The sequence below is a fragment of the Manis javanica genome, chromosome 6 (assembly GCF_040802235.1).
Source record: "Manis javanica isolate MJ-LG chromosome 6, MJ_LKY, whole genome shotgun sequence".
NCBI classification, from domain to species: domain Eukaryota; kingdom Metazoa; phylum Chordata; class Mammalia; order Pholidota; family Manidae; genus Manis; species Manis javanica.
The window spans coordinates 111,632,022-111,655,959 of record NC_133161.1 but is presented as its reverse complement, the minus strand read 5'-3'; the positions used below and the strand labels follow the sequence as shown (position 1 = coordinate 111,655,959).

The 23,938-nt window shown below is 34.9% G+C and overlaps 1 protein-coding gene across 7 annotated transcripts in view; it reads right to left on the bottom strand.

Annotated features, from left to right (window-relative positions):
- Positions 1-23,938, bottom strand: part of RDX (radixin) — a 101,219-nt gene that overhangs the window by 65,680 nt on the left and 11,601 nt on the right. For 5 of the 7 annotated variants that reach the window (XM_037026666.2, XM_037026667.2, XM_073239273.1 and 2 more), the window contains exons 2-3: positions 10,818-10,892; positions 3,350-3,433 (exon numbers count right to left, since the gene is read on the bottom strand). In XM_037026666.2, the coding sequence (XP_036882561.1) occupies positions 3,350-3,433; positions 10,818-10,829 (96 nt within the window). In that variant the 5' untranslated portion in view covers positions 10,830-10,892. Of the gene's footprint in view, positions 1-3,349; positions 3,434-10,817; positions 10,893-11,469; positions 11,595-23,938 lie in introns of all 7 variants that reach the window. The other 2 variants (XM_073239272.1, XM_073239275.1) reach the window with 1 other exon arrangement.

The following is a 23,938-nucleotide window of genomic DNA, read 5'->3' as shown; positions in this document are numbered from 1 at the left end:
ACCCCAACAGATAACAAGAGAAGTCTGGGAAATAGAAAACAGAGCTGTCATAATCCCACATTCCTATTCTGACTTCCCAAACAGCTACAATATCAGGTAGGCAAGGCAAATGGTATCATTTTGGTGACAAGAGACTCTTGAGAACATTTAAATGCCAATCCCCAGGTTACCAGCTGGTGTTTCACCCCCATTTCTACTTCCCTTCACTCACCATCAAATATTCTATGTTCTTCCCTCACTGAGCAAGAAACCAGTCTTGGAACGTGTCATGAATCCTACCTTTCTACTGCTTTGCTCACACATCTTCCTCTATATGGAATGTTTCTTCTGCACTTCTTATCATCCATTGAATAATTTTCTCCTTAAGGCCAAACTCAACTAACATGCCTTCTATGAATGAAACTCTTCTACCATCTAGATTAAAATTAATCACTTTTTCTTGATGTTCCCATAGAATTTTAATATACTGCTATTAAAACATTTACTCTATCATATCATAATTAACTGTATTATTAGTAGTTTGTCTATTTACCCTCCCTGTTTAAAACTAAGGACAGAAATTATTGCCTTATTCATCTTAATATTTATGTCATCTCAAAGAATGCTCAGCCTGTGGTAGGTACTCAAAAGTATTAAATAAAGTGGTGAGCTAAGACCCACCACAACCAGTATTGTACTAACAATTAACAAAATTATGTTTTTTAAATCTATACTTAAAATGAGAGAAATGAGCCAGGGGAAGTGAGAGTTTATCAACATTTTAATTTTAAAAGCTTTACAGGAAGATTCAACTTTAGTTCTTAAATAATAAATATTATTGGTTTATTTTTTTTAAATCTAAAAACATGTCAAGTTTTTGGTTTCAAGACAGCAATTTGAATACTTCACTTTACTTTCCCTCTCTTGAGAAATTTCACTGAAATCACAAAATACACACAATAATCGAAAATAAGAAAAAGCACTTAGCTAAGAAAGTTACCCTCAAAAAACCAAAAACTAAGAAATGTCTGGATGATATGGACATAAAGACTCATAATGATGCAAAAGTTGATCAAAGCCAAACCAAAGGTAATTCCAAATAATTTAACTTTGGCAAAAGATAAATTGTCCCAACAGAGCTATAGAAAATATTTCAGCACAGAATAGCAGAAGTAGGAAATTTATACAATTCAAGAGCAGCAGAGAGTTGTGTATCAAAGTAGCCAGCCTCAACTTTTGCCTCAGGCTTAGTGTTTCTCCAGGTTGGCTAAGGGGGATTTGCCACTGCAGGCACAAGGCACAGTCCCTGACCTGTAGACCATCACCACAAACAGCAGAAAGAACAAGAAAGCTCAGCTATGAAATTCCTAAACCAGCCCTCTCTCCTCAGCTTCTCTCTTCACTAGGGGTTCTTGTAAATTCCCAATCATATACTTTCATAAGTAAAAAAATAATGTTTTGGTATACAACTATAATATATTTATTTATAAATTAAAGACATGCTATCACACTAATATATTATAAAAGCATATATATATATATATATAAAATAATCTGAAAGAGAAAGTGAACATTTTAGTATTTTTTTCTTGTATCCTAACAAATCATGTTGAGTATTCATACTCCTTGGGGGTAACACTCTCTACTTTAATCCCATAGATAGAAGCTAGAAGAGGAAGCTACGGAGGGAGAAGTCAGCTGGGAGCAACCACAGGACTTCTGGCTCCACTTGAGCCTCCTACACACAGCAGCTGGCCCCAAGCTGACATCATGGTCAGGAATGTGTGTGTATGTTTGTCTTTATTAAATACTGTTCGATTCTCATTTAATTCTCACAACAAATTTCTGAGAGTAATATTATCATCATCCTAATTGTACAAATGAGAAAGATGAGGCGAAGAGAGTGACTTGTCCAAAGCCTACCTGCTGCACCTGGGACTCTGCTGCAGGACTGTAGCTCCAGAGCCTGCGCTTTTAAACTGCTACATGCACTACACTATGACATATGAGGCTTTTCCCCCTGGTATCCAAACTAAAGTACTATTGAATAAAAAGGAAATATTTTACTTCTCAGTATCAAATACTAAAAGGCCCATCTGATTAGTTTCTCAATTCCACTACCATCTCCCCCACTATAATTAACAGTTCAACTTGCTATGAAATACAATAAATGCTAACTCCATTCACATTTTTATTCAGTTAAGATAAACTGTTTATTTAGAAACAGAAGGCCCAGAGGAATTAACAGAAGTAGATGTTAGATCACAAGATAAAATATCTACAGGGTATGGTGCACATAGTTCTTCATAATTTTCCTTAAAAATTTGCTCATTCACACACACACACAAAAAGCCTTTCACCTTGCAAAACTTACCAGAGCTTTCAAGATCACTAATAACCTAATCAGGAGATTAATTATACTATTTCAAGGAAAGAAACAACTTCCCAGGAATTTTAAACTTTTATTTAATCATATTTTGGATCAGTATGTACAGAATAACACCTAATAAAACCAAGCTATCTAATAAATTATTGCTGTAAAACCAGAAACTCTGTCCTATTCTCGATAAGTAAGTCTGATTACAGACTATGCTCTTCTGCTCATATGCAAAAGTTTATGTAAAAATTATCCTCCTCGAAGTCTCATGCATTCAAGATATATCACCTTCCTCTTCTTTGCAATCAACACAACTTCGTAATCACTTGACCTCTGGCACCAATTTCTTTCCTCCTCTTCTCAGTAAAACTTGATTACTTACAACATTACATACAGTATCATCTAGGAAACTTCAAAAAAAAGGATAATAATGGTTGAAAGTAGGCCCCAGGCAATTATATCAGGCTCTCTGGAGGGGGTTTCTATGCATTGTTGTTTTTTATTACACTCCACAGGTGACTCATATATGCATTCAAGAATAAGTGGACAAGATCAGTATCCCAAATTCCTTAAAATTACATTCATGTTTTAAATCTAGGCTAGCTTATTATGAGGTTCTGACACCAAACTGCTGTTAGGTGCCTACTTACAGCCTATAACTCCCTGTGCCTTTACTCCTACCATGCCCTCTTTTGAGGATCTCCAAACCATTCCACTATGTAGAATATCTTTGAATTCCTACAATGATTTGCATAACAGAAGTTAAATAAATACCTGCTAATAATTATTTTTAAGAAGTCCTATCCCTCAAATCTAGGAATGAGAAAGAATAAGAATATTGTTACAGCTGTTCAAGATATCTAATAGGTACTGTGAAAAACTGCAAATGCTACACTGGTGCATGACCAGTAAAGGTATAGGGAAACATCAAAGTTGCAACAGTATACACACTCTGGTATCAAACACTGCACACTTCAAGTAGAGAAATGATACCTGGTCAAAAAGTTGTTTGCCAGTTGTATTGGGCTGAATGGCAAATTCCAGTTCAGCATCCATTGTGGTTACTCTTACATTGATCTGCAATAGAAACAAAAGGGATAATCAGTAGGGAAGAGAACATATATATATATATATATATATATAAAGTATTAGGCATGAGAAAATACTTTAATCTGATTTATAAAATAAAGTGGTCTACTATGCAGGCAGTAAATAGTAACTCCATAATTGTACCTAATATTTTCTTTATTAGAGAGAGTGATAAAGTTTGATTTTAATCAAAGGAAATCTTAAATCTATTTGAACAAAGAAATTATGAAATCCTCTTTTAAAAATATTTACTGAATCCTTAACATAATACTAAGCACTAGGCCATAAGCTTTCCATATTCTCATTTAGCCCTGCAACAATACTAGATGTGTCCATATCTACAAAAATTCAAGAGTTCCCATTACTTGCCCAGGGGCACATGGATATCAAATGGTAGAGCAGATATTTAAATGTATGTATAACCCCAAATTCTCTGAATATCATTTTTTCTTCCAACACAAAAATCAGATATTTAGTTTTACTCATAATACAAATACATAATTCACTTTATAAAAAGCTTTCATTGTATTATGAGTTTTACTCATAATACAAATATATAATTCACTTTATAAAAAGCTTTCATCTATTGCCCTAACAAATGTTAGACTATTTTAAATTCTATTTTTTTTGTGTAAATACCTTTCTTAGTTGGCTCTCTCACCAAAATCTTAACATGCCTCAACCAAAAAAACTTAATTCCAGAGTAGCAGCTTCACCTAGAATTCACCATGATGTGGTACAAACCTATCTTTTAAACTTCAACTCACACTATTAGAGCTCTAAATCAGACTTCTTATTTCTCATTATGTTTTACTCACTCTAACAACCACAATCTCTGCACATGCAGCTTTTATCTGAAATACCTTCTCTAATCAAAAAAATCTTAACACATCTATCCTTTAAGGTAATATCTATTAGGAAACATTGACAACACATACTATATGTAACATATTTAAACAAAGAAGCATAATAAAATGAAACCTACTGTCATGTAGTAAGAAATACACATTTGGTCTTTTTCCTGGTTCCTGGCACAGAGCTTCTAAAACCCTTAGAATTTCATGAGTGATAGATTTGAGAGGAATTTTGACATACAAGAGGTTCTCCACTGCTGAATTGGAAAGGTCACAGGGCAAGGACATGACACCCAGCCTGGAGGAGTTAAGAGTAACCCCTTGGCCAACAACTAGCAAGAAATTGGGGACTTCATCCTTCATTTGGAAGAGAACCCCAAGTTCCAGAAGAGCCTGCATCAGAGCTCAACCTTGCATTCAGGATAGTGAGACCCTGAGCAGAGGACCCAGTTACATCTTCCTATATTTCTAACTTATAAAACTTTGAGATAATAAATTATAAATATAAATTTAAAGTTACTAAATTTATATTAATTTGTCATAGAGCAGCAGAAAACAAATACATTTATTGACCAGTCTCCTCATTCTTGAAATGTCTGTTCACATCTGTTGCTTATTTTTCTACTGGTTTGTCTTTTTTTTACTCATCTAAAGGATTATCTTCATATATCCTAGATACTAATTCTTTGTCAGCCATTTGTATTACAAAAAAAAAGAATCTTCTCCTAGTTTGTAGCTTGTCATACTACTCTATGAAATGCCCTTTATGGTAAACATATTCATTATTTTAATGTTGGATTCATCAATTTTTACATAGTAGTATCTATTTTTTTTGCCATATTTAAGAAATCTTTCCATTTTCTGGGGAATAAAATATCATAAAATATTCTTGTATTTCCTAGTAAGGTTTTGTATTCATAGTTTGCCTTCAATGATTTTTGTTTATGATTTGAGGTAGAGGTCTAATTTCATTTATTTCCCACAAGGATAATGATATGGGGATTTAAAGCATCCAAGCAATATTTAATTCATGTGTAATTAATTTGTTCTCCAAAGATTACTCTGTCATAAATCAAATGTCTATAGCATTGGGTCTCATGTTGTGCTCTCTATTCTATTACATTGGTCAACTGAACTACTCTGCCAATACCATACTGCCTTTATTACTGTATCTTTAAAAAAGTCTTGACATCTGGTAGGGCCAATCTACCCTCACTCTCTTCAGAACTGTTTTAGCTATTCTTGGCTCTTTGTTCTTGCTCTTGGCTTCATATAATTGTAAACTTTTCAAAATACCCCATTATGATTTAAATTGGAACTACACTAAATTCATCATCAGTCTCTTGAGGTGAGAAATTGTATCTTTTCAATATTGACTTAGTATCCACGACTATGTGTGTCTTTGTGCACTGTCTTTAGTATCTTTCAAAAAAATTGTATTTATCAATTTTTACAATTTCTCCATAAATAAATCCTATTAATCATTTGTTAGGTATCTTTCCTCTAGATCATTATGGTTTTGTAGGTCTTATAAATGCAAGTCTACAATCTGTTGACACCCAAAAAGCATTAAAAACTGAAGTTTACTGGCTAATTTTAGAAAATCTTAACAGGAAGTGATGTGAGACTACCTAGTGAATTAATTTATCCCATTTAAATGAATATTCACACACTGATTTATAGAAGTATTAATGTTTTTGAGGCAATACATCAGACCTTGAAAGAAGTTTCATTATATAAGGGATATACACATTATCTATTATATATATATATTCACTTTTCTGAAATCCACAAAGTTCCTACTGTAAGTCATACAGCTTAGAGTTTCAAATATAGGATTGTGAATCTAATGAAATATCTTTCCAAAATTGTTTCTGCTTTTGCTTCTGTAGAAATGGAACTGATTTTTATATTGACCCTTCTATCAGTTTCCTTGCCAATTGTTAATGAGCCTATAAATCTTTGCATTTATATAAACCAAAGGTCAGAAAACATCTTCTGTAAAGGGCCAAACTGTAAATTTTTAGGCTTTGCAGACCTTAGAGTCCATTCCATCTCCTCAACTATGCTATTATAGAAACAAAGCAGTAATAGATACTAAACAATGAACATACACTGTTTCAGTAAAACTTCATAGACACTGAAATTTGAATTTCACATAATTTTCATATGTGGAATATAATTCTTTTTATTTTTTTTTCAACCACTGAAAATGTAGAATCCATTCTTAGCTTGCAGGCTGTATAAAAAGAGATGCCGCGCCCCAGAAGATGACTGGTTAGCCAGAGACGGGTAAGATTCCTCAAGGGAGGAACAACCTAAGACAGGCATAGTCGCAGGGGGGCCATCAGGTGAGAAATTGGGGATCAAAAGAGGTGAGGCTTAGAACCTCACCCCCCCGTTTTGAGAGAAATCTTCTGCATCCGTGGATGTTTTATTGCCCTTGTCTAGCTTGGATTAACACATAGTCTACAGGCACACACCTGATCATCTACATTTGCTCTCTTACAACACTAAACTATGTTTTCTACCTTTATCTTGCATCTACCTACCACCTCAGCATTTTATTTAAAAAAAAAAAAATAATAATAATAATAAAGGGAGAAATGTGGGATCCACATATAAATCAAGTATAAAAATCAAACGAATATTCGTATTTGACCTGATTGTTTATAGTTCATAATGCGTGATCAAAACCGAAAGTTTCTGTGATGACTGCCCTTGTACTGTTCACCATGTAAGAACTTATTCACTATGTAAGAATTTGTTCACCATGTAAGAACTTGTTCGTTATGCTTCAGAAGATTGGAGACTGACGAAAATTAGGCTTGGGGTGGATTAATGATTGTGCATTGAGCATTGACCCCCCTATACAGAATTGTATTGTTGTTAACAACCATTTGATCAATAAATATGAGAGATGCCCTCTCAAAAAAAAAAAAGAGATACCGGGCTGGATTTGGCCTAGGGTCCATGATTTGTCAACCGCTGATATAAACAAGGAATTTTTAACTTCTTCAAATTGAGCTTCTTCCTTTCCAGTCAGTTAGCTTTTATTTTTTCTGTGGTTTCCTTGTTCATGATGAATAGTAGCAGTGATAATGTATATATCTTTTGTCTTATTCTTGATTTTAAAAGAAATGCTTCTATAGTTAACACATTTAAGACAGCTTTAGCTAAAGATTTTTTTTTATACGTAGCTTATGAGGTTTTAGTTTTTGTTCTTTAAATCATGAACAGTTGTTCAATTTTAGCAACTGCTCTTTCTGAATTTATTATATGATTTTTCTGCTTTAAACTAATCATGTGATTAGGGCAGACAGTGCTTGGTTTGACTACCAAAATCTACTAAAATTATAGTTGGACATATGGCTATTGAGCACAGAACATTTCTCAATGTCTGAGCTATGACGAACAGAACATGAGCAGAAGAGATATAGGCCGCTTGTGAGCCTAAGCATAAAATACTTCCCTATTCTTCCTCCCTTCCTCCTGGCTGGAACCCAGACAGAGCAATAACTCACCTTCAACTATAAAGACAATAATTATGCCCTAGGCCAGAAGTTTTCAAACTTCTTGGTCTCAGGATGTCTTTACACTCTTAAAAATTACTAAGCATCCCAAAAATCTTTTGTTTATGTGGGTTATCTATCAACAGTTGCCACATGAGAAATTAAAACAGAAAACTTTAAGATATTAACTCATTAAAATATAACAATAAATCTGTTAGATGTTAACATAAGTAACATTATGAAAAACAAGTATTATAAATATGTTTAACCAAAAAAAAGCACTATAAGTCAACTTCTAAGCCTTTCCATTTGAACTTAACTGTAATTCTGAGGTAATTATTTATTATTAAGTCAACTTTACAATTAAAAAAATAGGTCTACAGAAGTTGTGAATTGATCAAAGTTACGTATCTCCTAAATATAAAGCTGGGCCAATATGATCAGTGTGAAACACAGAGATCAAATTAAATTTCTTCAAGCTTTGTGCTTTGAAGAATTAGACTTTATTATTTTGCAGGAGGTAGAAGGGGTGGCTAATTATATACTGACCTAAAAATTTTTAAAGGGAAAAAAAAGACATCACTATCAATATCTTAAAATATTTCCTTCCAAAATTTTTATGCATGAACAACACAATTTATATCCAATTATACATACAATTTTGAATGTTCTTTTTTTTTTTTTTTTTTTTTTTAGGAGAGCAAGGTACAGGCTTTTAGAGATACAGTGAAAGCACAGAGCTCCCGGCTCATGCCAGGACCCCGGGGACAAGAGAGTCCCACAATTTTGAATGTTCTTGACTCAATGATACTGACAAACAGGTTTTCAAAGCAGTTATAATTTTTATGTTCCTACCAGATGTATTAGAGTTCCCAGTTGATTCAAATCCTTACCAACACCAGGTAGTCTTTAATTTTAGCCATTCTAGTGAGTATAAAGCAGTATTTCACTATAGTTTTAATTTTTGTTTCCCTGTAACTTAAGATATTGAGGATCTTTTCATATGCTCATTGGCTATTAATATATATTCTTTCGTGAAGCATCTGTTCAAAGTTTTTTTCCATTTTAAAAAAACTGCATTATCATATTGAGTTCTAAAAAACTTTATATTGCAATTATTTTGTCCCATTCTGTCCTGCTTTTTCATTTTCTAATGATTTTCATTATTACTACCTTCCAAAGAACCAAAGGTTTTAATTTTAATATATCTATTTTTTTTAATGGTTAAAACATTCTGTATATTATCTAAGAAATGCTGTCTACCCTAAAGTAGCAAAAATGATTTATGTTTTCTTCTAACAGTTTTATGGTTTGGGCTTTTGCATTTAGGTCTTTTATATTTGTAGAGTTAGTTTTGTGTGTAAACTATGAGATAAGGCTCAATGTTCTCATTCTTCCATAAGGAAAACTCTGTTCCAACAACATCTATTGAAAAGAATTTGCTTTCCCCATTGAATTGTGTGACACCCTTTAGATAATCTAATGAATACGTGTGCAGTTGTATTTTTGTTCCCCTGATCCTACTGTGTCCTTTCATCAATACATTGTCTTATTTTTGTACTTTGTAAGTCTTGAAATCCAGAAGTGTGAGTTTTCCAACTTTGTTCTTTATAAAATTTCTTCAGATATTCCATATATTCTGGTAATTCCATAAACATTTTACAATCAGCTGGCCAATTTTAGCCAAAGAAGCATGCTGGAATTTAACTGATTGGAACTGTATTCAATCTACAATTACATATGAAGGAAATGACATCTTAATAATATTTCTAGATATATTTATGAACAATATAATTATTCTATAAATTTAGGTCTTTCTCACAAGTTTTCAGGAAAGAGGTCTTGTACAGCTTCTGTAAATTTATTCCTAAGTATATTATGTCTTTGATCCTGTTACAAATGGAATTTTTTCCTTCAGTTTTCAAATTCTGTTGCTATATATAAAAAGAAATTAAATAAGTGTATTTAAAAATATAACCTTGTGTCCAACAATCTTGTTAAATTCAGTTATTAGTTCTCGTAGATTTCTGGAGATTCCTGAGGATTTTCTACATAAACAATGTCATGTCATCTGTAGATAGGAAAATCTACTTCTTCCTTTCTGATATTTATTCCTTGCCTTTTCTTTTTACTCTTCTCTCCCTCCAATGATACACATTTAATTACCTGTTGCTTCTTTAAAGTATTTCAAAGTGATAAATAACCATGCCAGAAATTTCCAATAGCTATAACCAATGATTATCTTAAAAAGATAATTAGCCAAAAGAAACATTACTGAAAAAACATCTCTATTTTGTTAGATGAAGAACATTTATCCTAACACAAAAGGAATAAACCTTAGTCAAAAACTAACTATAGGGGTTTGTGGGGGGGACTTGGTGAAGGGGGGACCCTAGTAAACATAATGTTCTTCATGTAATTGTAGATTAATGATAACAAAATAAGAAAAAAAAACCTAACTATAAAATTAAGTAAAATGATCATACATATACCCTCAGATAAGAAAACCTAAGATTATATAATATCAGCATAGTTATAACTAACATCAATGCTAGAATTATGAGAAAATTAATATATGGATCCTTCCAACTTCTAATTACCTCCCTCTGTGTATCAGTAAGTTGCTATTTACTGAGCACTGAATGTGTACCAAGTTCTAATCCTCACCAAACTCCCTTGGTAACTAGTTGTATCTCTATTTTATATCTGAGGAAGTTGGGAATTGGAGAGTGAACTAATCTTACAAAGTCACCCAAAGTAAATGGCAGAGCCAGGATAAGACGACAGAACCATTTAAGTCAATTCTTCCCTACAATGTCACCATACCTCTTCTTCACAAGCCTGTGTAATACTGTGCTCTAGCTACACTGATCTAACAACAACAGTACTATCAGTGTCTTTTCCTTCCAAAAACTCTATCAAAATACTTTGCTCCTTGTTCCAAAAGGAACTTAATACTATTGGTATTTTATTATATAAGTAGTGGCAGAAGTAAAATAAACTTACTGGTTTCGGCATTTTCCTCTCTTTTTGTCACCTTCTTTAAAAATTCTTCACTTTTATGAATTCTGTTGTCACCTTCTGTTAAAGAGAAAGCATAACTGATCTATTATCTTTACATATAATGTTTTTAACATAATTTGTATAGAATACAAATTAAAACATTTTAGAATTTGAGTTTAAAGTAACACAGAACTCTCTTAACCTAATTTTCAATGTCTTCTACTATCATTTCACATTCTCTAAAAATACAGTTGTGATTTAAAATAGCACACAAATATTGATCACCAACTAAAAGCTTTAAATCAAAGATAACACAGCAAGGAAACAGGATTGCTAAAGGCCCAGATGCCATCTCTGTCTGAGTCAGATTCCCCCATCCACCCAGCCTAGTAGAGGAGGGACAGTAAAGGTGAGGATAGGTGGACTGACTTTAAAGAGATGAACTCAAGAACACTTTTCAACCTTTTTCTATACTGTCAAAGACAAAAGGAAATTCTGATTAATGTAAACTGTAAAATAACTTTTTAAAGATAATTATTTTTTCTTCTTGAAACTTTAAAAACCCAAGTAGAGAAAACTATGTAACAGTAGCTTAATCACCTAAGGTGTGTAAAAGAATCATAGTTTATAAACGAGCAATCTGCATGCTACTCACCAGCAAGCTAGCAGCCTTCACTGAAATTTAGAATTGTCCTTAAAACCAATGTTAAGTTGTTTCTTCTCCCCCAAGGCAACAAAAGTGAATCTTAATCCAGAAGAACCATCATGCTATGACATGTGCTGTTTTAGGATAAACGTTCTTATTAACATTTAACAAAACTGGGTCTCCCCCTTATAACCTACCAAATGATTTAGCATTCTTACTCATTATTAGTTGTCCAGAAAAATTGATTATCACTCCAATTTGAAAATCTATAGTTATTTCACTTTTTTGAATATAAAAACAAAGCAAAAGAGAATGAACAAACAGCAGTAGACTTGTAGACACTGAGAACTGACTAGTGGATACCATTAGGAAGGGGTTGGGGTGGGTCAGTGGGAAAAGGGCACAAAATTCTCAAACATAATTATAATCATTACTTCCTATGATGACAGATAGTAACCACACTAGTGGGGTGAGGATTTAATAACATGGATAACTTGAACCAGTGTGTGTACATTTGAAACCAATATGAGATTGTATATCACCAATACTTCAATTAAAAAAACCTATACTGAGAATTACTTGGCAATTACTTGGAAATAAGCTTATATTGGTAATATCTCTGCCAAGGAACTCTACTCTTTATACTAGAATCAATTAAATTAACATACAATTACTTTACTGTTTTAAAACTATTATCAATTCCTTTTTAAGCTGCCATAATAAAACTCAAAATTCTCCAAACTGAAATAAAAACGAAGCATCAAATAAGGTCATTTCCCTAACTTATACTCAATGCTGAGCCAATAAACCTCTCCATAGAGTGAACTTCCACTTGAGACATTTTTTTTTTTGAGAGGGCTTCTCTCATATTTATTGATCAAATGGTTAACAACAATAAAATTCTGTATAGGGGAATCAATGCACAATCATTCATCAACCCCAAGCCTAATTCTCAACAGTCTCCAAACTTCTGAAGCATAGCAAACAAGTTCTTACATGGTGAACAAGTTCTTACATAGTGAATATGTTCTTACATGGTGAACAGTGCAAGGGCAGTCATATCACAGAAACTTTCGGTTTTGATCACGCATCATGAACTATAAACAATCAAGTCAGATATGATTATTCGTTTGATTTTTATACTTGATTTATATGTGAATCCACCATTTCTCCCTTGTTTTTTTTTTTTAAATAAAATGCTGAAGTGGTAGGGAGATGCAAGATAAAGGTAGAAAACATAATTTAGTGCTATAAGAGGGCAAATGTAGATGATCGGGTCTGTGCTTATAGACTAAGTATTAATCCAAGCTAGACAAGGGTAACAAAACATACACGGATGCAGAAGATTTCTCTCAAAACAGGGGGGGTGAGGTTCTAAGCCTCACCTCTGTTGATCCCCAATTTCTCACCTGATGGCCCCCCTGCGATTGTGCCTGTCTTGGGTTGTTCCTTTCCTCCCTTGAGGAATCTTACCTGTCTCTGGCTAACCAACAATCTTCTGGGGCCATACAGGGAAATGTAAAATTGGTAAGTGAGAGAGAAGCATTATTCTTTGAAAAGTTAGCTTTTTACTTCTTTGCAGATTTATGCTCTGTGGTTTCTATGCCCCCAGCATTTGTCTTGAGGTATCTTTACCACTTGGGAGAATTATGATACTCGGTAATTTTCAAAATGAGGCACGAATTCTACTAAAGGATTGTAATTAGGAAGGAAGAAGAAAAGCTATAGAAGTAGCAGACGTTAGAAAACATGGGAGATTGATAATTTCTTTGACATATCTTCTTGTAGAGTAACATAAGCATGTATAGGTCTTAACAAACTACAAATTAAATTGTGTACACACATTAACATAATAAGAATACAGCTACATATCAAAAGCAGACCTACAATTACCAGCCATACCCAGTAAAAACAAGAAAACCAGTCAGGTACCCTAGGCATTTGTGAAAACTTATCAATGATATGATGGATACTGTCTAACTGAATTTGAATAGTTTGAGAAAAATCAGACAAATTAAAGCAACACATTCCTGGGAACTGTTCACATCCCATATGGTCTTTTAACAGTAGACAGTCTAATAGTTGCACGATTTTGGACCACTGCAACTTGCACTTCTCCTTATTCTTGGTTGAGTTCCAAGAGTATAGATCCAGTCAAATTTTTTCTTTTACTGTATGCACAGGCCAGCTTAGATATCTCCTTCTTCATTCCAACGGCAAGTTCAGGAACCAGTGGGATGAATGCGGCTACAACTGCAACAGAGCCAGGATCTTTGCTGGAGTTTTTTGATGATCTTCTGGAATGACTCTTCCAGAGGATGTTGATGTTGGAAGTTCTTCTCATATCGTATCTTAATTCGTTTTCTGGGTAGCCAAATTAGGCTTTGATCCTCTGTTTAAACACAAACAAACCCTTTGCCCACACTTTGATATGACCTTTATACCATTGTGAAGAACCTATTGGAGACCACCACACAGGAACTGCTTTTTTTCCTTTTAAGATAAAGAAATATTATCAGAAAAATGTACTTCTATGACTGATCATCCAACACCCTTTAAAACATCAAAATTAAGGATATGTAAAGCATGCATTAATTGTTGATTTGCAGTTAATTTTATCCTATCAGGGAGTAATCCCCCCACTTTTTAAAATCATTAATCTACAATTACATGAAGAATATTGTTTATTTGGTTCTCCCCTTTACCAAGTCCCCCCCACAAACCCCATTACAGTCACTGTCCATCAGCATAGCAAAATGTCGTAGAATCACTACTTTTCTTCTCTGTGTTGCACAGCCATCCCCTTTCCCCCACCCCCCACATTATACATGTAATTCATAATACCCCCTTCCTTTTTCCCCGCCTTTATCCCTCTCTACCCTCCCATTCTCCCACGTCTCTTTCCCTTTGGTAACTGTTAGTCCCTTCTTGGGTTCTGTGATTCTGCTGTTTTGTTCCTTCAGTTTTTCCTTTGTTCTTATACTCCACAGATGAGTGAAATCATTTGGTACTTGTCTTTCTCCGCTTGGCTTATTTCACTGAGCATAATACCCTCTAGCTCCATCCATGTTGTTGCAAATGGTAGGATTACTTTTCTTCATATGGCTGAATAATATTCCATTGTGTATATGTACCACATTTCTTTATCCAGTCATCTACTGATGGACACTTAGGTTCCTTCCATTTCTTGGCTATTGTAAATAGTGCTGCGATAAACATAGGGGTGCATCTGTCTTTCTCAAACTTGATAGCTGCGTTCTTAGGGTAAATTCCTAGAAGTGGAATTCCTGGGTCAAATGGTAAGTCTGTTATGAGCATTTTGATGAACCTCCATACTGCTTTCCACAAATGTTGAACTAATTTACATTCCCACCAGCAGTGTAGGAGGGTTCCCCTTTCTCCACACTCTTGCCAACATTTGTTGTTGTTTGTCTTTTGGATGGCAGCCATTCTTACTGGTGTGAGGTGATATCTCATTGTGGTTTTAATTTGCATTTCTCTGATAACTAGCGATGTGGAACATCTTTTCATGTGTCTGTTGGCCATCTGAATTTCTTCTTTAGAGAACTGTCTGTTCAGCTCCTCTGCCCATCTTTTAATTGCATTATTTGCTTTTTGTTTATTGAGGTGCATGAGCTCTTTACATATTTTGGATGTCAAGCCTTTATCGGATCTGTCATTTATGAATATATTCTCCCATACTGTAGGGTACCTTTTTGTTCTATTGATGGTGTCTTTTGCTGTACAGAAGCTTTTCAGCTTGATATAGTCCCACTTGTTCATTTTTGCTGTTGTTTTCCTTGCCCAGGGAGATATGTTCATAAAGAAGTAGCTAATGTTTATGTCCAAGAGATTTTTGCCTAAGTTTTTTTCTAAGAGTTTTATGGTTTCATGACTTACATTCAGGTCTTTGATCCATTTCAAATTTACTTTTGTGTATGGGGTTAGAGAATGGTCCAGTTTCATTCTCTTACATGTAGCTGTCCAGTTTTGCCAGCACCATCTGTTGAAGAGACTGTCATTTCCCCATTGTATGTCCATGGCTCCTTTATCGAATATTAATTGACCATATATGTTAGGGTTAATGTCTGCAGTCTCTAATCTGTTCCACTGGTCTGTGGCTCTGTTCTTGTGCTAGTACCAAATTGTCTTGATTACTATGGCTTTGGCTATTCAGGGTCTTTGGTGTTTCCATATGAATTTTTGAACTATTTGTTCCAGTTCGTTGAAGAATGTTGCTGGTAACTTGATAGGGATTGCATCAAATCTGTATATTGCTTTGGGCAGGATGGCCATTTTGACAATATTAATTCTTCCTAGCCAAGCGCATGGGATGAGTTTCCATTTGTTAGTGTCCTCTTTAATTTCTCTTCAGAGTGTCTTATAGTTTTCAGGGTATAGGTCTTTCACTTCTTTTGTTAGGTTTATTCCTAGGTATTTTATTCTTTTTGATGCAATTGTGAATGGAAGTGTTTTCCTGACTTCTCTTTCTATTAGTTCATTGTTAGTGTATAGGAAAGCCACAGATTTCTGTGTGTTAATTTTGTATCCTGCAACTTTGCTGTATTCCGATATCAGTTCTAGTAGTTTTGGAGTGAAGTCTTTAGGGTTTTTTATGTACAATATCATGTCATCTGCAAATAGTGACAGTTTAACTTCTTCTTTACCAATCTGGATTCCTTGAATTTATTTGTTTTGTCTAATTGCCATGGCTAGGACCTCCAGTACTATGTTAAATAACAGTGGGGAGAGTGGGCAACCCTGTCTTGTTCCCAATCTCAGAGGAAAAGCTTTCAACTTCTCGCTGTTCAGTATGATGTTGGCTGTGGGTTTATCATATATGGCCTTTATTATGTTGAGGTACTTGCCCTCTATACCCATTTTGCTGAGAGTTTTTATCATGAATGGATGTTGAATTTTGTCAAATGCTTTTTCAGCATCTATGGAGATGATCATGTGGTTTTTGTCCTTTTTGTTTATGTGGTGGATGATGTTGATGGATTTTCGAATGTTGTACCATCCTTGCATCCCTGGGATGAATACTACTTGGCTGTGGTGTATAATCCTTTTGATATATTTTTGAATTTGGTTTGCTAATATTTTATTTAGTATTTTTCATATACATTCATCAGGAATATTGGTCTGTAATTTTCTTTTTTGATGGGGTCTTAGCCTGGTTTTGGTATTAGGGTGATGTTGCCTTCATAGAATGATTTTGAGAGTATTCCTTCCTCTTCTATTTTTTGGAAAACTTTGAGGAGAATGGGTATTATGTCTTCTCTGTATGTCTGATAAAATTCTGAGGTAAATCCATCTGGCCTGGGGGTTTTGTTCTTGGGTACCTTTTGATTACCACTTCCATTTCTTTGCTCGTAATTGGTTTGTTTAACTTTTGTGTTTCTTCCTTGGTCAGTCTTGGAAGGTTGTATTTTTCTAGGAAGTTGTTCATTTCTTCTAGGTTTTCCAGCTTGTTAGCATATAGGTTTTCACAGTAGTCTTTAATAATTCTTTGTGTTTCTGTGGAGTTTGTCGTGACTTTTCCATTCTCGTTTCTGATTCTGTTGATGTCTGTTGATTCTCTTTTTCTCTTAATAAGTTTGGCTACAGGCTTATCTATTTTGTTTATTTTCTCAAAGAACCAGCTCCTGGTTTCATTGATTTTTGCTATTGTTTTATTCTTCTCAATTTTGTTTATTTCTTCTCTGATCTTTATTATGTCCCTCCTTCTGCTGACGTTAGGCCTCATTTGTTCTTCTTTTTCCAATTTCGATAATTTTGATCTTATTCATTTGGGATTGTTCTTCCTTCTTCAAGTGTGCCTGGATCATTATATACTTTCCTCTTAGGACTGCTTTCGCTGCGTCCCACAGAAGTTGGGGCTTTGTGTTGTTGTTGTCATTGTTTCCATATATTCCTTGATCTCTATTTAAATTTTTCATTGATCCATTGATTATTTAGGAGCATGTTGTTAAGCCTCCATGTGTTTGTGAGCCTTTTTGCTTTCTTGGTACAATTTATTTCTAGTTGTATACCTTTGTGGTTTAAAAAGTTGCTTGGTAGAATTTCAATATTTTGGAATTTACTGAGGCTCTTTTTGTGGCCTAGTATGTGATCTATTCTGGAGAATGTTCCATGTGCACTTGAGAAGAATGTGTATCCTGTTGCTTTTGGGTGTAGAGTTCTATAGATGTCTATTAGGTCCATCTGTTCTAGCGTATTGTTCAGTGCCTGTGTGTCCTTACTTATTTTCTGTCTGGTGGATCTGTCCTTTGGAGTGAGTGGTGTGTTAAAGTCTCCCAAAATGAATGCATTGCATTCTATTTCCTCCTTTAATTCTGTTAGTATTTGTTTCACATATATTGGTGCTCCTGTATTGGGTGCATATATGTTTATAATGGTTATATCCTCTTGTTGGACTGAGTCCTTTATCATTATGTAATGTCCTTCTTTATCTCTTATTACTTTCTTTGTTTTGAAGTCTATTTTGTCTGATACTAGTACTGCAACCCCTGCTTTCTTCTATCTGTTGTTTGCATGAAATATGTTTTTCCATGCCTTGACTTTTAGTCTGTGCATGTTTTTGGGATTGAAATGAGTTTCTTGTAAGCAGCATATAGATGGGTCTGTGTCTTTTGATTGGTGCATTCAGTCCATTTACATTTAGGGTCACTATTGAAAGATATGTACTTATTGCCATGGCAGGCTTTAAATTCGTGGTTACCAAAGGTTCCAGGTTAGCTTCTTTAGTATCTTACTGCCTAACTTAGCTCGCTTATTGAGACATTATATACACTGTCTGGAGATTCTTTTCTTCTCTCCCTTCTTATTCCTCCTCCTCCTTTCTTTATATGTTGGTTGGTTTATTCTGTGCTCCTTCATGTTTCCTTTAACTGCTTTTAGTGGGTAGTTGATTTTATTTTTGCCTTTAGTTAGTATTTGGTTGGTCTGCTTTCTTTGCTGTGATTTTATTTTCTCTGGTGACATCTGTTTAGTCTTAGGAGTGCTCCAATCTAGAATAGTCTCTCTAAAATACCCTGTAGAGGTGGTTTGTGGGAGGCAAAATCCCTCAACTTTTGCTTGTCTGGGAATTGTTTAATCCCTCCTTCATATTTAAATGATAATCGTGCTGGATATAGTATTCTTGGTTCAAGGCCCTTCTGTTTCACTGCATTAAATATATCATGCCATTCTCTTCTGGCCTGTAAGGTTTCTGTTGAGAAGTCTAATGATAGCCTGATGGGTTTTCCTTTGTAGGTGACCTTTTCTCTCTCTCTGGCTGCCTTTAATACTCTGTCCTTCTCCTTGATCTCTGCCATTTTAATTATTATGTGTCTTGGTGTTGTCCTCCTTGGGTCCCTTGTGTTGGGAGTTCTGTCTGCTTCCATGGTCTGAGCGACTATTTCCTCCCCCAGTTTTGGGAAGTTTTCAGCAATTATTTCTTCAAATGCACTTCCTATCCCTTTTTCTCTCTCTTCTTATTCTGGTACTCCTATAATGCAGATGTTATTCCTTTTGGATTGGTCACACTGTTCTCTTAATATTGTTTCATTCATGGAGATCCTTTTATCTCTGTGTCAGCTTCTATGCATTCCTGTTCTCTGGTTTCTATTCTATCAATGACCTCTTGCATCTTATCCATTCTGCTTATAAATCCTTCCAGAGTTTGTTTCACTTCTGTAATCTCCCTCTGGACTTCATCCCTTAGCTCTTGTACATTTCTCTGCATCACCGGCAGCATGTTTATGATTTTTATTTTGAATTCTTTTTCAGGAAGACTGGTTAGGTCTGTCTCCTTCTCAGGTGTTGTCTGTGTGATCTTTGCCTCAAGTTCTGCCTTTTCATGGCGACAGAGATAGTTTGTGGAGCTGGCACGAGTGATGGCTGGGAGAATGTCCCTTCTTGTTGGTTTATGGCCTTCCTCTCCTGGGAGAACAGCAACTTTTAGCAGCTTGTGCTGGTCAGCTGCGCAGATCGGGCTTCTGATTCTTGCCCAGCCGCTATGGAGTTTATCTTCACCGTTGCTGTGGGCATGGCCTGCCTCGGGCTGCTGCTCTGATATGGCAGAGCCGCATCAGAGGAGAAACAGCCAGGATGGTGTTTATCTCCGTGAGGGGCCTCTGAGCTTCCCTGCTATCCAGGGGTTTAGGGTGCCCTGAATTCCCTACTGGTGGGCTAAGTGTCCTGGGACGCTTCCATCCAGTTGTGGGGTCCCTGTCCCTTTAAGACTTCCAAAATGCACTCGCTTTTCTTTGTTCCCGGGGCGCCGGCTGCGGGGACCCGCTCACAGGTCTTACTGTCCTGTTTCCCTAGTTTTCAGCACCCCATGCATGCACTGTCTGCGGTCGGGTGCGGATGGCTAGGGCTGGCTATTTAGCAGTCCTGGGCTCCCTCTACCTCCCCACCCCAACTCCTCTCCTCCCGCCGGGAGCTGGGGTGTGGGGCGCTCGGGTCCCACCAGGCCGCGGCTTATATCTTACCCCCTTCACAAGGCGCTGGGTTCTCACAGGTGTGGATGTGGTCTCGCTGTTGTCCTGTGTCTTCTGGTCTCTCTTTTAGGAAGAGTTGTCTTTGTTGTATTTCAAAAATATATGTGGTTTTGGGAGATTTCCGCTGCTCTACTCACACCGCCATCTTGGCTCCACCTCCCCCACTTGAGACATTTTTCATCTAATACACTGGGCTATGAAATTCAGTTGGAATACTGAATTCATTTCCTTAAATCAGATAGGTACCACCTTCCTACAATTAACTACTTTCATGATCCTAAATGTACTCAAGTCCTACCTTCTAATTCTATATTCTTTTTCATCCCACTACCATCATCTCAGGTCTTAAAACATCCTCCAAATTGACCTGCTTTTCACCTCTTTTGTAAACTAGTAATCTCTCAAATCTCTATCTCTAGAACTTGCTTGGCTAATTTGCCTTGCATCTAAAAATTGTTTCAAAATACTTAAATCCCTACTCCCATAGTAAAATCTGCTTTTCTACAAGTCTTGGTAATATATTTCTGGAGTTATTCATAGCGTTCTCTCATGATCTTTAATATCTCTACTACATAGGCAGTTATAATCCTCTTTTCTTTCCTAATATTGTTCATTTTGCCTTCCCTTTTGCTTAATATTGCCAGAAGTTCTGCTTAGGTTGTTTGTCTAAAAGCCAGCTTTCTTTTGGTTTTTTAATCTTCTGTTTCTTTCATTGTTTTCTCTTGTTCATTTCTGTGTTTTTTCCTCAACATTTTTCTTCTCACTAGTTAGTTTTACTCTGTGGCTCATTTTCTAATTTCCAAAATTGAAAGTTTACATGATTAAGTCTTTATCTTTTCTCTAATTCATGCATTAAGGCCATAAACTAAAAATGTCTAACCATACGGCAACTCCAAGTAAAGGGATTGCCCTATTTTGCCAGTAAGAATATTTTAAAATATTTTTATCATATGAATATGTAAAATAATCAAATATTTATCATTTATTAATGTAAATATCAAAAACATATAACTTACAAAATATTGATTCATATTATTTGCTTTACCTTTTTCATAGGTCACAGAATTTCTTCAAACTCTTCACATGTGAAACATGAGTGTCTATATCAAAACTTTCTGAATTACAGTTGTTTCCCAGATCATACAAGTACTTTTTGAATCAGTGCATTATCGCTAAAATTTTATCCCAAATCATAACACCCATTTATCTAAGAAATTAGGATTTTTTTTTTGCTATTTGTACTGTTGGAATATACTTCATTATCTACAGTATAACAACTGCATTATTTCTTGTAAATCTGTCCTTGACTTGCTTCTTTTCCATATTTAAATCATTTATCAGCTAAGCTCTATGAACATTCCAAACTCAAAAGTGCTATAAAGGCATTTCAGGTAAATGTGCCTGTTTTAGACAGTACTTTCACACTAAAGAGAAACAGAACATCTTACAATAAAAAGAGTTCCTAAGAACACAAATATAAATCTTTTTCTAGGGAATTTTTTTTTAATGTCTTGCCTTATATATGAAACCATACTATTTTTCTAAGTATCACTTGAGTGGTTTCCCACATGGTTTTTTTATATGTAGTTTTTTCATTGTTGCTTAGCTCTAAATTGTTTTATTTTCCAATTATGATTTCTGATAACTACTAAGAAAACTTTTTTTAGTTTTCAAATGGAATGATTAGAGATCTGTGGGCAGAGGGCTATTATCTATTCTAGGTTTACTACACCATAGTCAAAGAATTCATTAAGACTTATGTTTAATGCTTGTTTTCTTTTTGACTGTTCTAGATAAAAATGAAAACTTATTTTCTACACTTGCTAAGTCAGATCAAGCTGACAATGTTTTGTTTATAGTCTCTTTACTATTATTTATTTTAGTCAATTTGTAAAAAAAGTATTAAATTTTCTAAGTATGATTGTGGATGCTAATGTTTTCTTATAAATTGTTAGCTTGTTTGTATGTTTTTGGACTTTTATTGGGTAAGCATATGTTTAGTATTGCTAAATCTTTCTAGTGCACATTCCCTTTTCTCAGTAAGTAATTATTTAATTACATACAAAATTCTAAATTGATCATTATTCTCTCAGCATTTGGAAGAGAGTATTTTTCTTGGGGCATGTGTACTACTGATGAGAAGTCTGCTGTCAATCTAACTCATGTCTCTGAGGCCTTTCCTCTCTGCTTTCCTTGAAGTTTGTTTTTTTGGTTATTTCTGGTGTCCTTCAGATTTGCCTTTATTTATCTTGTTCAGGATTTGGTAAGCTTCCTTACTCTCAATATTCATGCTTTTCTTAAATTCTGGAAAATTAGTAGCTATTGTCTCTTTCCTATTCCTTGTTTTTATTCAGCAATTCTTTCTGTGTACCTTATTTCTAACCCATGCCTACTTTTTCATATTTTCCATCTCTTTATCTCTCTGTGCAACATTCCTCCAATCACTATTTCTTTTCAGTTTTTAATGTTTTACCTGTCCATTAGTTTAAAATTTCAGTGATTATATATTTTTAGTTCTAGAAATTCTTCTCTGGCTTTTAAAAAAATATTTTTCAATACTACAATGCTACTTTAATAATACAGAGCTATTTTATAATTTGTTTTAAATGCTCCCTTTATCCTTATGTTTTGTCACTATAACATTTTTCTCTTTTCTGTTCATTATGGCTTTGTTTCTTTACTGAGTTTCTGGTTTTGGACAGAAAGCTCTTGTCCCCATCCCACTCCCCAGTGTGGGAGTCCTGGCAAGCTGTACATGAGTTGTATATGTATTCATACATATGCATTTCAAGTTTGCTACTACCAGAGAATTAGAATTTTAATTGTCCTAGGCCAGTTCTTAACATAAATTTCTTGTTCTGGCATCCTATTACTGTATCAGACCCTACGGCCATACTCTGGAGAAGTCAGGAGATACTCAAGAGAACCTTTTCATACATAATGATCATGTTACTTGCTAGATTCATATGGCTGCTGTGCCCTTCCTGTGAAATCTGTCATCAGTAAGGAATAACAAAGGAATGTATTAATCAAATACTGGAACTAAACAAGGGTAGTTTTTTTTCCTTTTCCTTTAAGAAATAATTTATCCAAATTTTCAATATTAGAGTTACTTCAAGTTGTACTCTATATTATTTTACCTGAAAGGTCCTATCTATAAAGCCTTAGCTTTAATAAGAAATCTGCTGCCATAAAATAAATGTATCAGAGGCCCAACATACACAAAACCAGGTTTTTTACACAAGCTATTTTAGCTTTTCAAATTTCCAACAAACCTACCTGATCTATATGAACTGTGGGGAAGGGGGCAGGAGGGAGGAGTAACAAAAGCCTTAAAAAAATAAGGTTATGGCTGGCTTCTAAAAATGTTTATCTTCAAACCAGTGTTTTCTCTTAAAAAACCAAGTTATAAAGATACCTCAAGACAAATACTGGGCATAGAAGCCACAGGGCATAAATCTGCAAAGAAGTAAAAAGCTAACCTTTTCAAACAATATTGCTTCTCTCTCACTTACCAACTTTACATTTCCCTGTATGGCCCAGAAGATGACTGGTTAGCCAGAGACGGGTAAGATTCCTCAAGGGAGGAACAACCCAAGACAGGCACAGTCGCAGGGGGGCCATCAGGTGAGAAATTGGGGATCAACAGAGATGAGGCTTCGAACCCCTCCCCCCCCCCGTTTTGAGAGAAATCTTCTGCATCCATGGATGTTTTGTTGCCCTTGTCTAGCTTGGATTAATACTTAGTCTATAGGCACACACCTGACCATCTACATTTGCCCTCTTACAGCACTAAACTATGTTTCTACCTTTATCTTGCATCTCCCTACCACTTCAGCATTTTATTAGAAATAATAATAATAATAAGGGAGAAATGTGGCATTCACATATAAATCAAGTATAAAAATCAAACAAATATTCATATTTGACCTGATTGTTTATAGTTCATAATGCGTGATCAAAACCGAAAGTTTCTGTGATGACGGCCCTTG